Here is a 14525-nt window from a genome sequence, read left to right on the forward strand (position 1 = left end):
CCCCCTTGTCTTGACCAGGTGACATCATTTAACAACTAATTCCTAGCAGTGGGCGACACCGTCAACAGGTGTGCACGCCGTCGTGAGCCATTTTTGCGACTAACAATAACTCCAAAATAGTCATTACTACTTCGTAAAATGCTCTTATAAATCTTGTGTCGCCCCTTTTTATTATCATGCGTGATCAAGGAAGTTGGTGAGGCTGAAATGAGTCATTCAGTCCACGCGTGACTGAATGATAACACAACATCCCGGAGCTGTGTTTTGAGAAAGGTAGGAAGAGCGTGGGATATTATTGGCATGCCTAACACTAATTGATTGACGTTTTTTTCCGGCTTTGACTGATGTATATTTGGACTGTTTTGTTTTGTTTTTTTCCAAGTTATTCAAAATGTACCCTTTTTGAGTGATATCTTTCTGAGGAAACATTGCTATGGCTGGATTTTGTTAAACATTTTAAGAAATCGTCTAATTGTAGGCCAATGATTTGAAATGGCTTCCAATAGATCCACCGCTTTGGGTTTGATATCAGCACAGATTGTGAGTAAAAGTAAAGATTGGGTGGTGCTTGTCACTAGGGGTGTGACAAAATATCGAAATGGTGATATATCGTGATGCTTTGTATCCCAAAAGGTTATCGATATACTCCCAAGAATCGAGATATCGTTTTAAAAAGGTGTCACTGTTTAAAAAGAAAGAAAAAAAAAAAAAAAAAGGAACCAACAAGTTGCTACCAAAATCTTCCACCTTAATAGTGTGTCAATTAACTCTAAGGCTGCATTGACGGTGCTCGACGCCCAATCCATTTAGACTGGGAACGTTTGTTCATTCGAAACCAGAGCATTTACAGTTATTCTGTCCGATTTTCAGGGCATTTACAGGTCACTTGCTGTTCATTTTAGGGCATTTACAGGTAATTTCCTGTTGAGTTTGAGTCACTGCTCATTCATTCAGGTGATTCCCAGGTCACTTTCTGTTCTGTAACTTAAGAATAAACACAAGTTGACCCATAAAATACCCCGAAATCAACAGGGAGTAACTGAAAATCAACAGGTAAATGACCTTAAATGGCCCAAAATTACCTCATTGCCTGGCATTGGCTGTCAATGACGGCCATAGACGTTCAATCTGTTTGAAGTGGGAGGGTGGCAGCGAATGTTCATTCAGCCAATGTTCATTCGCTGCCACCCTCCCACTTCAAATGGATTGGACGTCTACTACTGATACATTCCAATTCACAGCAGAAGCTTGTTTTTCTGTTCATTAGTTGTTTGTAGAATATCCTACAATGATTTCCTGACCAATGTATCGATAATCGTTGTATCACCATTTCGTCATATCATCGTTATCGTGAGCTTTGTATCGTGAGGTACCAAGAGGTTCCCACTCCTAGTTGTCACCTTGGTTATACTGTATATCATTCATCAGTCAATGTTGCAAACAAAAGTACTTTTTAACTCTTTAGTTTTCAAAAAAAATTTCTCTGCTTCCCTCATAATCGTCACCCAAAACAAATGTTTTGTCCCCATAACAACTGCATTGTAGCTGCAAGCCTATGAGTTCATGTGACCTATTGCAGAGTGCATTTGGGTCCACTGCGATGACTTAGACTCCCAGCATTGCTGTATCTACACTTAGATTTTACGCTGATAGAAAACCAAAAAAGGTCACATGAAATTATATCACGCTCAAGTGTCACGTTTTGACGTCAACTGCTGGCTGCAGTTTTCTGGTAGAATTCACATTTTGCACTACTGTATAATAGATGCATTTATTCCGCTGCTAGGCCTGAATTAGTGCTGATTGTGTGCAAAAAGAGGCTTTATTCTTTGTAATCCTGTTTTGGTGTTGTGAGCTCGAATCCACCTCCTGTGCCCCTTTTATTCTCTTTTATGCTTATATCAGCTGAAAGGTGCACTTCCTAGATTCCTTAAGCTGTGTAATGCAGCATAAGGAAAATGACCTGCATTTGAAGCAGTTCAGAATCAATAATAATGCTTATTTCTCGACAACCTGAAACAGAATACTTAACTAAAATTGTTGGAAAAAAAATATTTGGAATGAAATTGAAACATCTTTTTGTGATGTCAGTCCTGAAAGTTTTATGACTAGATTTATCAGAGGTGGGTAGAGAAGCCAAATAATTTACTCAAGAGTATTACTCAATAGTCGGGTAAAAGCACAAGTTGTCATCCTCAAAAATTCCTCAAGTAAACAGTATATTGTGAAAAGGATACTCGAGAAATGATTAGATGCTTACCATTTTTTAATTTATTTTTTTTAAACAATGGTACTTCTCTTTTTGTCCGGCAAAACCTCATCTATATGAACCATTATTTTTATACGGTACAATAATCTATTTAACCATATTAGGCCCCCAAAAAATAAGCACACATCATCGAATTCCAACAAGAAAAATCTACAGAAATGAAACGTCACCCTTCCAAAGTGCATGAGTGCCCTGTAGTGAAGACATATGTCCTACCGTGAAATTAAAAGAATCACATCTCCGGTTTTCCGTTGTATAGTGGTGCCAAATAAAAACTGGAAGAGAGGTTGAAATATGCGCTTTTTAAATAATGCTGTCAGCAGTGTTCTATGTAATATATGGCGGAAAACACTCAGGCGACTTGTAGTCCCGCTCTGAGACCCCCCAATTTGGCCAAATTAAAAAAAAAAAAAAAAATCCTTTCTGCATGTGTGATGCATCATTGGAAAGCTTAGAATTTCAATTTTCTGGGGGAAGAAAAATTTTGAACTGGAGGGCATTTAAAATAAAAAAAAAAAAAAAAAAATTTAAACAGCAAAACCCTAACTGGAGGCGAGAGCAGAATTAAAGACGCCACAATTTTAACGAGATATAAACGCGTACTTACCTTGTTTCGATCCAAAAACTCCATGTAGCATGTATCACCGAGTGTCAAGACACAGCTGTGAATGGCCACAAATAGATTTTTTTATGGGATTTTATGGGTGAAACGTGGTGATATAACAAGGGTCGCGATGCAGGAATCGCAGACAACAAGGAGTGGTCGACAGTTTTTTTCATATATAGTTACCCTTTTAAACGTTATTTTTCAATTTTTCTTTGTTTGGATCGATTATTTATCATCTAACATATCGGAGAAAATGGACTGTAACAAAAAAATACAATTAAAATATAGTTATGAGGTAGATATCTGACTTTTTTTACAGACGCCAAATTTTTCATTGTGACGTAATTTGTTTAAAAGTTTAAAATATGCGAGTAAATAATTTTTTTAAGTTGTTTTTTTTTTGTTTTTTGTTTTTAAACTAAACATTAGACATCAATTAATGATTCTAAGCTAAAAATGACAAACATTTTGAATAATAAATATTAATTACTTACCTTTTTATGGCTAGGTCGAAACAAAAGCGGTTGCGCGACGTCTGTAAACGGGGGTTTTCAGGGTAAAACGGACAAATTAAAAATAGTTCGGGGGCTTAATGCGCCACGAATCTGCTATGGCAGCATATGGACATATTGTTCTATCAAAGGCAACAGTTGTTTTGGCTTAAAATACAGCAGTTTATTTTAAAGAGGGGTGCAAGAGCAGAAAATGCTTTTTCAGTCTTGTCTTTTCCGCCATATAGATTTTTTTTAACGGTGCTTTAAATACCAAACGTGATTGAACAGGCCGGCATGATCATAGGACTTCCGACTGCAAGCTTGTGTGTGGTCATGTGACAGTATTGTTGGATCTGATTGGTATAATGGAGTCATGTGAATATTCTTTCGGTGTCTCACTGGTGAAACTTGTAGAGCCACTGTGGGCATCTCTGGCAAAAATAAAATTCAATATGTAGAAAGAAAGAGGAAAAATGTAACAACTCTAGGGTACCCGAAAGTAATGGAGTGAGAGTAGCATTTCTTCTTCGCAAATCTACTCAAGTAGAAAGTACTGTAAAACATAGATGGGTAAAATTTTTCTCAAAACTTTACTGAAGTAAAGGTTTCTCCTTACGATTTCTAATTTTTATAGAGCTAACATTATAATTTAGGTTGTATATTTTGAGAAAGGTCATTTTCACATATTGTCATCTTCTAGATTTCCACCATGGACAGTATGTTTGACAATCTTGCCAAAACTGTAAGTAGACGTCGCATTAATTTGCAAAAATATCGCAATAGAGCACTCTTACAGTTTCCTCTCTCCCCAATTTTTAAGGAATTCATCAGCGTTTTTGTCGGAAACCCAAAGCTTCAAAAACGGGACCCCTGGCACACGCACATTGACTATGAAATCTGTCTACATGTGAGTAGCATCTTGGCTGCCATTGACATCTACTACTGATCAACTCAGTAGCAGTAATAGGTACCAAAATAGCAGCTCTTTCAACGTTCAATTTTTTTCCTAGACAAATAGCATGTGTTTTCGCAAGAAGTCTTCGACGGTGAGACGTCGTTACAGAGAATTTGTTTGGCTGCGACGCTGCCTGGAACAAAACGCTCTAATCATGTATGTTCTGGCGTCACATTCGACTAAATTTGTGAATTCAAATGAATAAATTTCCTATCTTCTCCCAGAGAAATCCCCAAGTTACCCCCTTGGAATCCCTTCTTCAGTTTGAGGAACGCAGAGCAGGTCAGACAAAGGATGAAAGGCCTGCAGGAGTTTTTAGAAATGTGAGTTTCAAGCAAGGGACTTTTTTATGGCCCCGCAGAGACTAACTTTTTTTATTTCCTCTTTAGTGTTCTTCACTCGCCGTTGTTGTTGTCAGACAGTCGACTCCATCTTTTCCTCCAGTCCGACCTTAGCGTCAACAGGATGCAAAGGTGCGCTGTCGGCAGGACAAGGTACACTGTAGCGGAGGCCATCCAGCGTTTCGACAGCGGCTCCATCGATGCGTTAGAGGATAAGGCTTCGTGCGACTCTGATTGTGAGAGGTACGATTATTCCGCCTGGAAGTTTTTTGGGGTCAGGCTGTAGTTATTATAACGGAGTGTTAGAGCCAAACAAAGAGAAAATAGGAGAAATGGAAAAAAACAGGACTATAAGAATAAGAAAGTCATAATATTAATAGAATAGGTCATACATTGAAATTCTACAAGAAAATAGTTGTAATATTACAAGATTAAAGTGAAAATAATTATGATGACTTTTTTTACCCCACGTAACAGTTTTTTTCCACGTAGCATGACAATCCCCTCCCCGTAACATGCCCGACCCCCGGTAACACGACGACGACGATCTCATAGTATAGGGTTTTTTAAAATTCTTCTTTAAAAGAAAAAAAAAATACTCAAGATTTTTGCTTTATCCCACTTAGTCAGTATAAACCGTGTATACGTATAGATAACATTTGACCTTTATCTTTGTAAGATAAAATTGACAGTTTATTGGTAAAACACAACGACAAGAAAAGAATGTGAAGCATAATTTTGAGAAGTTTTATAGATGTCACAGTAAAATTTAGATTTTCACGGTAGGTTTCTCAAAATGTCTGATTTTGACTAGGCGTGGAAGCAGAAAGTTATGAGAAAAGAGTGATAAAGCTTTACTTGTACCGAATTAAAGTTGCTGAGCCCCATCTTTCGCTTGAATTGTTTAAAAACTTGGTTAAGGTCCATTTTCCAGAAACTTAGCGTGTAAATTGCCTCAGTAATATGACAATGGTAAAGCTTCTTAACTCACTGAACTGACACTGAACTGCACAATTGCGTTTTGAATCCACATATTATTTATTCAATTTGAAATCAAGGACAAAATTAGCCATAAATGTGAGCTGTTAGTATTTTTCGTGTAATAAAATCACCCAAACTTGCATTTATTTTTCAAATTAGTCTGATGCTTATAATGAAAAATGTATAGACTAGCCATGCGGCAGTAGGATATTCTGACTGTATGATAACCTTAAGCCAAAGTATCACGCTATTGCAATTACAGCTCTAAAATGTGTTACTTTGAGATATCTTGGTTTCAGAAAAAAGCAATTTTTTTACACTGTAACAGGATATTTATTTTTCAAAACATATTAGCAAATTGGAACATAAGTATAATGTTAAGTTAAAATAAAGAAAATAACATAATATTGCAAATAAAATAAATGCAGAACTTTAGGTGAGCCTAAACCCGCAGCTTATTATTACCATCAGAACAAAAAATGAATTATTTTCCATAAATAGCACGTGTGTATGACTCGTATCTTGTTTACATGATACACACTTTCTCAACACACAGTTGCCAGAGAGAAAAAACATTTTTCCACCGCTAGATACACTAAACACGTTGTAGTTAACTCTCGTAGTTGGTGGGAAACGTTCATGACAAGGTTTATCAACCTTTAATTTTGTATACTGTAAATGCGAAATCATATTGGAATTATTACCTCCTCGGCAGCCACCCTCCGCAAACATGTTTTTACATATTGGTTGACCCTCCTCCTCTAAGCCACGGCCGTCTGTAACTTTTCTGGAGCCGAAGTATTCTCATAACAGCGATTTCGTTTTCTTTGATGGGGGAAAAAGTTTAGGCGTTTCACCTCCTTCAGCCATAGTGTAGGACAGCTGACTCACTGACACTGAGAAACAACCGGTGGGGGAGGGATGAGCCTTGCATTTTTGGGACATAAAAATAGCTTATACCTTAGGGACAGTATGAAAATTTTTGCCGTTTTGAAACCTTGACGTTTCATACCACGGTATAGGTTGAAACCGGTAATCGGCACATGTCTAGTATAGACTAGAACTTAGTGCTAACAGCTTAGATTTCTGGCTAATTTTGTTTCTGATTTGAAATTGAACGAATTATACTTGGATTGTTTTGTCAGCAGTTTCTTTTCTGATCCAACATGTCTCCCAACAGCTCCTCGTCATCAGGCTTGGGTTTGAGCGTGGACTGCAGCCTTCATGGAAGCACACTCCACATCTTCGATTCGCCCGACAGAGACGCGGAGTTGTGCACTTGTGATTTAATCGTCCACAAAACAACACTCTGAAATGCAAAGTTCAGCCTTTACCGAAACGATCCCTTTATTATATGCCTTTTTTTTTTTTTTTTTAAGAAAATAAGCTTTCGTGTTTTTGTTAAAATCATCATTATTTCTTTGAGTGTATACTAAAAGAATATTTCATGTTTTAGAAAAAAAACCTACATTTATATATTCTTAATTGTATCCTATGTTTATATTTTTATCTGGTCCAAAGCTGAGCTTCGTCAAGCATTATTTGGAATAGTTATATTTTAAAGAAAAATCTTTCAGAATGCTTTTATGTACTGTTTAAAGGAGAAATAAACTGGGTTTGTGGAAACTGTTACCGCACTGTGGTGATTCTTTTCAGTCTGCTGACACCGGCTGTGCATAACCGAGCCCAGTAGAGGGAGTATTGACATCATGGTACCCTTCCTGAAGGTGAGTACTGTACATAGATTCCCACACATTAGGTAATGTATCATATCTAAAATCCATGTAAGATCTTTATAGAAATGTTTAGCTGGACTAATGAACTGTTCATTTGAAGTTTACCTTGTCCATTCAACCAGCATTCTACTTGTTCAGCTTCAGGGTGGCATCCAAAGGAAGACAACATCCTCCATGTGACAGCTTTCCAGGTGGGAGAAGACAGCAAATTAATGACTATAACACACAATTGCTGGAAATCATCTGCAAGAAACACGACAGCCTTGAGAGCGGGTGAGTAAATGAGGGCCAGAGGTAGCGGACAGCTCTGTAAATTGAAAGCTGATGACATAAGCGAAAGCTCATTAAAGGAGACAGCCGTCGTCCCCTGTACCACCTTAGCCCTCCCATCAACAGCTGGACTGACGTGGCCCGGCCTGACTGTAAACCAGTCATAACGAAACTGTCAGCGGCTTTACAAAAACACGTTTATGCACTCAACGCAAATTCATCTGCTTTTTTTAACGTTCGGTATTGTCATTTCACTTTGTAGTTAAGCGTAACCTTTTCAACGTGTCTCATGAAAAACAAACATGGTTGTTCGCGCAGATATAGTCGCCACAGTCGCAGTCTTCTAGGCGGATCTAACATTTAGATATTGAGCATTCAACGTACATATCTATTTCAGCTTGGTAATTTATAACTCAATTTCCAGTGTGCACTGAAGCACTTCATACCTCCAAAACAGCCAACAAAGGCCCAGCCCAAATTGTATTTCAAAGCAATTAGGGTGTCCACTGAGTTGTGAAAGCCCCGCCATGCAGAAGCTCTGGGCTTGGGTGATATTTTTAATTGTTCATTTTCTGTCACATTAGTCAACTTCAACGTGTCCAGACAGGTGAACTTTGACTGTCTGACAGAAAATGGCGTCAATTGTGCGGTTACGTCTTGAGGTGGACAGGTGTTTACTGCTGAAGTGTCAGGATTAGAAGTTTCTGTTTGTACTGATTTGGTCCACTCGTGTGTCTTATGCCGATGTTGGATTTTGGCCATGTAAAAACACAATGTCAACGGATCTAGCAAGACCGAATGATGCGTTGTAGAATATTTGATTCGTCAAAGCAATAAAAGTTGCTTTGCCGCTATCTCGTGGCTGATTGGTGCCATGAAACTATGTTGAAGTGTGTTGAGGAGGTTCACTTGAACAAAAGCTGTTTTGTGCCACAAGGGCAAAGGTCATCAAAGGCCAATTTTCCATGTTTTGTGAGTAAGTGTTGGCAGTCTGCCAGACTTCCAAGCCATTCCCATTTATTGAATGTAATGGTAATTCTTTGTCTCCTAAAATTCCATGGTTATAGTTAACCTTTAGGAGGCAGTGTAGCGTTGAAATTTGTTCTCCCCCCAGGTATTTTTAATTGAAGGTAGTTTGTAGAGCTTCGATTGTTTTTTTTTGTTTTTGTTTTTTTTTAACTGCTACAGTAAACGGAGGCCACCACACATTTTCCTGCTTGCTTGAGAAGGGGCTGATTGCAGCCACTGCAAATCACGCCTCATACAAACCACGCCCCCTGCAAACCACACCTGCTGTTGGTACGGTGGCGCAAAGAATTTACTACGTGAAGTTCAAAGGGTTTTTTTGGACAATAGGCCCAAGCCCAATTCCTTACCCTAAACTTAACTAGACACAGCGGTATTGCGGACACTGGGGCGTGCCTAAACCTAACTAGATTGGAACCTTTGCTATGTTTGGAAGTGATTTAATGTTGTGAGTCAACCGATAAAGTTGTTGAAATTGCTTTATTTCCTTTCTACATTTGACATGTGAAAGTATTAAAACTGTTTCAGCATTTAAAAATGGATTCAAGATTTTGCCAATTTAGGAGAATTTTAGATTAAAAAAGTTACCCACCTTAGGTTCGCAATAAAAGAGCATGCCTGAGAAGTCTACTACTTTACGATGGCAGCTGTTTACTAACTGTGCAGTCTGTCTGTCATTTTGCATCTCGTTCTATAAACGTGATATCTATGAGACGTATCACACAGTACCACCGTAGCATCATGTGGGCGTGGTTTGTAGCGGATGTCATTTGATTTTGGGCTGCAGTCAGGTATTATAGGCTTGCTTGGCCATGATATCACACAGGACCCAAGCATCAGCTCCCCCAAAATTGCCTGTCTGAAAACAAAAATGTGTGTCTTTTACTAGGGGTGCACGATATCCATTTTTTGACACCGATATCGATAACTTCCAGCTCCTCAAGGCCGATACTGATACGATAACCGATAATATATACCGTATTGGTCCGAATATAAGACAGCCCTGATTATAAGACGACCCCCTTTTTCTCAAGACTCAAGTTTGAAAGAAGACTTTTTGAACACCAAATTTTTATACAGAAAATAATTACAGTACATCCGAAACAAATGATTATAACAATACATTTGAGAGAAAAAGCGTGTTATTTTGCCTCATTCAAATCTTAATATCTGAACATTTAAATATGTAAAGTGCAATCACATTTGTAAATGAATGGCTTCTGGTTTTTGAAATGTAAATAAACCAATCTATTGTGATAAAACAACAAAATTGCAATGACTGCATTAACCATCAAAGTGAAGTCTAACTGTAACTGTAGTCTTGAAACAATTCTGAATAAGGAAAAACATTGCAATAAAATAATGCAAACTGGTTAAACTTGAGAGTAGCTGAGATCTGTCATGACAGAACATCGCTTCAATGATATCTGGCGCTATCTAGCTTCGTGAATGGGTATGTCTAGACCGCGAATATAAGACGACCCCCTCTTTTTCAGTCTCATTTCAAGGCAAAAAACACCGTCTTATATTCGGGCCAATACGGTTTATAAGTTTTCAATGTATATTTACCTGAGTTTTAGAACACCTGTAGGTCAAAAATACTAGTGGTTGATCAGCATAGATTTGCCTTTGACCAAACCAGAATTTTCATGATGACGTGAACATTATTATAATGAACAAAACAAAGACAAGAACAGTTTTGACTTCAAAAAAGTGACCATATTAATTTTTTCAAATAAATATAATTTGAGTCGCAGTCGCAATCAGTCAATATCACTGACTATGTGTTCCCCTGAACAATGAGCACTGATCAAAAACAAGCATAAACCCAACATGTATTGTGCTTTGTCAGCAGATAAGACATTTGGTGCAACAAGATAGACTTTTGTCGTCTTGGTACAGGAAACAACTTTCTTAACCTGGCAATTATAGAACAGCAAGCCTATCAATAACCAAAAGGCCTCTTAAAAACTTGTAAACATAAAACTGTAAAATGCTAACGTTTGCTAATTGCCATAGTAAGGTTTATAAATCATTGAAGGAAAAATACAGCCTCTAGAACACTAACAAAGGAGTGGAAATGAACGCTCACATCCCAATCCGACACCGTGCCAAAAATATTAATAGGCCCGATAATACATAATGTTAGTTATGTAATGTGGAGTTATTGGGATGACATCATACTCCCTATTATTGGAACAACAATTATCGTGCACCTCTATCTTTTACATTTAAAATATCTTTAAACTCATGGATGAAAACGGTACATTTTTGCTATAATTATACGTAAATGGAAGTAGTTTTGTAGATGTAAAATGGTTTTGGTTCTTTCAACTTTAGCTTTATTCTCAATACCATTGATGATGATATAAGTCCAATCACATAACTGTTTTCATCCTTCTGCTGTGAATTTAAAGTAGTTTGTCACTAGTACATGTCCAATCCATTTGAAGTGGCAGACCTGGCAGTGAATGAATGAAGGTTCAATCACTGCGAGGACTCCCATTTCCACTGGATTGGACATATCAATGGCAATTAATTAGTTAATATAAAAAGGTGTGGCTTGACCCTGCAACACATGACTTCAGTTCATTTCCTTTCGATTGGAAAATTGATTCTAAATCCGAACAAATCAAAGAGTGATTAGTGTCCCGGAACATTGTTTTTAACCTCAACACTGTATATCTGCATTATGATCCTTAGTTATTAGCGCTTTTATCCTCTCACCTGACGCCACCTTCGGGAATGGTTTCAGCCGGATGACCCTTTTCAAAAGTCAACAATGGCAAAATCCATATAAGCAATTAGCCGCTAGAACTCCCAGTCGAGTGCCGCTCGGGTCTCTCCATCACTCTCGTCCAGTCATTTCTTTTAATTTCCTCAACTTGCGCCTCCCTCAAGTCTCAAGGCTTGTGTCCCCGGGCTGCTCCGTTAATTAGCTACCCGCTGGTTGCGCTTGCATTTTCTGCTGACTCCGTAGGCCCAGCCCGCCCCACCTCGGCTGAGCAAAGAGACTGAGATCTCGACCTCACGGCCCACTCCCCTTCCTGCCTTTTGAGCTGAGGTCAAAGGTGACATTGCGCATTGTATTTTGGATTATTACCTCTAAAGTGCTATTGCATAGAGCATCATTAAAAGTCAATGCGTCTTCATCCCGCCCTATCGTCGCACTCCTTAAACACACATACTCATTTTGTACGCACCTTGCACATCGCCAGCCATTTAACTACTAAAATACGACCCGTGCACAGATAAATGTCACGGGGCCATCTATCCGCGAGTGTTAAAAGTCGGCTAATGGAGATGACATATTACCGGCCTAAATGACTGCAATAAAAGCTCCCGCCGTACCTCGTAGCGCCAGCTACGCCGCGGCCTTCCTGGCACTGCCGCTATCTGTCGAACAGAAGGAACAATGCGGGTGAGGTCATTTCAGGCTGTAGTCTTCTAATTGAATGGGATAAAAGTAGCAAGGAGATATTTCAAAAGACACTCCAGGAGACACGCGACCTTTGACCTCCGCTGCGAGGAGCCGGCCATACTTTATGAGCCGGGTCGATTTCCCTGCGTGTCAATACAGCGAGGCTGCCTTTGCGATCAATAGAGCTGCTTCAATCTCTCTTGGAGGAGCCTCTGCGGATTCAGACTCCCCGCTGCCTCCACCTTCTCCATTCCGTCCATCTCCTTATTAATTACCCTCCTCTAGCCATGCGTGTCTTTCTCTCTCTGAGTGAACGGAGCCGTTGTAATTGCTTCTCTCTGGAGCAGTTACGAGCGTCACAACGGAAAAGCGCATTTGCATTCGAGATGAGCAGAGATGAAGCGCGAGAGCGGGCGCTGCCCTCCTGCCCCATACTGAGCAGCTTCACTTATTCTTTTTCTATACCGCCCTCCTCTAATCTGTTAACCCCCCTTACCTTCATGGCTCCCTACTCCTTATCCACCCCCACCTCACAGCATGGCATTGTCTTTCCAGAGTTCCAAGGTCGACGGGAGCTTGCTCATCAGAGCAGGGTTTATTACACTTAATGCAGGTATGGATGAGCCAATTTGTGAGCGTGTGTGTTTGTAGGCGAGCATATCCACAGGCCTCCTAATGTGAGCATAAATACTCATCCACTTACACACACCCAGGGCTGTGGAGCAGAAGGTGGGAGGGAGGGGGGGGGTACTCACTTTATGCGCTTTTCTTTTGCGTTTGAACACGGCGATCAATACAGTTAAAACAGCAAATCAAGCCTAAGCATTCCTACTGTTGGTGGACACGGTCCCCCTAGGGAGGTGCTCATCTTTATCACCATTACTTTTTCCTACCGCACACAGTGTGATCTAATAGAAATGACAAAGTGCATGTAAAGATGTAGCTGGAAGGAGGACTGAGCGGTAGGTCGGTTCGTACGAGTGATGGACTCTTCACGTTCACTCATCTAAATTCCCTATTCCCATAGCTATTTACCTTAACAATATGTCTGCCAACAGGGGGATGTCAATACATTACAGGCCACCATAAGTCTTTTATTGGTTGATATACTTGGAACAATTCATCAGATCATAAATTTACTATTGCCCATATTTTGTATTCCAGTGGGGAAATACTCCTAAACCATCTTAAGGAGTAGGCTTTTAATGACATCTTGGTATGGTGGTATCTTAAGGATCTCAGATTTTCCATGACAGGCACCATTTTTATAGTTAATGCTTGCATTCCTCAGATTGTTAGGGCTGTAATTATGACTCAAACTCAATTTCCCCTTAAAATATAACTGAAATGAACCAGAAAATAAGTATTATCAATGAATTCAGTGAATCAAGGATCGCCTAGTTGGTAAAACGTAATAAAATGGCACCAATACAAATCTATAACATTTGCTGTGCGCGGTTTGACCTTAATAGGCAGTGTGGTGCATAGGCGTGTGACAAAATATCGAAATGGTGATATATCGTGATACTTTGTATAGCAAAAGGTTATCGATATGCTCCTGCCAAGAATCAATATATCGTTTTAAAAAGGTGTCAATGTCTAAAAATTCTTTAAAAAAAAAGTAAAAAAGAACCAAAAAGTTGCTACCAAAATCTTCCACCATAATAGTGTCTCAGTGAACTCTAAGGCTGCATTGACGGTGCCCGACACCGAATCCATTTAGACAGGGAACGTTCGTATATTCGAAACCAGAGCATTCAGTCGTTCTGTCCGATTTTCAGAGCATTTACAGGACATTTCCTGTTGAGTTTGAGTCGCTGCCTATTCATTTTGGATGATTCCCAGGTCACTTCCTGTTCTGTAACTCTAAATAAACAGGAAGTGGCCCATAAAATACCCCAAAATCAACAGGAAGTAACTGAAAATCATCAGGTAAATGACCTTAAATAGCCCAAAATTACCTCATTGCCTGGCATTGGCTGCCCCTGACGGCCATAGACGTTCAATCTGCTTGAAGTGGGAGGGATGGCAGCGAATGAATGACTGTTGATTCGCTGCCACCCTCCCAGTTCAAACAGATTGGACGTCTACTAGTGATAAACTCATTCCAATTCACAGCAGAAGCTTGTTTTTGTTTATTAGTTGTTTGTAGAATATTCTAGAATGGTTTCCTGACCAATGTATCGATAATTGTTGTATCATCAGATCGTTATCGTGAGCTTTGTATTGCATATCGTATCGTGAGGTACCAAGAGGTTCCCACTCCTAGTGGTGCACACGCTTAATTTACGATGATTAGAAAAAGTCGCATTTGAGTTTAATGTAACTCGTTTTTCCACATATTAAGATTATATGGCTGTGAGTAGTGTTATATTATCCATTTCTGCGTGTTAGCCATTCTCTGTTCGTTATTTGATGTTAAATC

At 39.2% G+C, this 14525-nt stretch overlaps 1 protein-coding gene across 2 annotated transcripts; it reads left to right on the plus strand.

Moving 5' to 3' along the window:
• On the plus strand, positions 1–7054 carry snx10a (sorting nexin 10a). 2 transcript variants are annotated; one of them, XM_057827960.1, is made up of 8 exons: positions 1–68; positions 190–273; positions 4071–4112; positions 4191–4277; positions 4381–4481; positions 4550–4648; positions 4715–4909; positions 6828–7054. In XM_057827960.1, exons 3-8 carry the CDS (start codon positions 4080–4082, stop codon positions 6958–6960), a joined length of 648 nt encoding a protein of 215 aa, XP_057683943.1. In that variant the 5' UTR covers positions 1–68; positions 190–273; positions 4071–4079; the 3' UTR covers positions 6961–7054. The 2 variants fall into 2 exon arrangements, with proteins under 2 accessions (XP_057683943.1, XP_057683941.1); XM_057827958.1 differs by lacking the exon at positions 1–68 and having other exon boundaries at positions 75–273.
• Positions 7055–14525: the final 7471 nt, after the last annotated feature.

The sequence above is a fragment of the Corythoichthys intestinalis genome, chromosome 22 (assembly GCF_030265065.1).
Source record: "Corythoichthys intestinalis isolate RoL2023-P3 chromosome 22, ASM3026506v1, whole genome shotgun sequence".
Lineage (NCBI taxonomy): Eukaryota > Metazoa > Chordata > Actinopteri > Syngnathiformes > Syngnathidae > Corythoichthys > Corythoichthys intestinalis.

Excerpts from the sequence above, each read along its gene's own strand:
- snx10a (XM_057827960.1), top strand. The coding sequence starts at position 4,080 with ATGGACAGTATGTTTGACAATCTTGCCAAAACT. Across the intron at positions 4,113-4,190 it reads TTGACAATCTTGCCAAAACT|GAATTCATCAGCGTTTTTGT; the intron begins GTAAGTAGACGT and ends CCAATTTTTAAG. Across the intron at positions 4,482-4,549 it reads GAACAAAACGCTCTAATCAT|AGAAATCCCCAAGTTACCCC; the intron begins GTATGTTCTGGC and ends ATCTTCTCCCAG.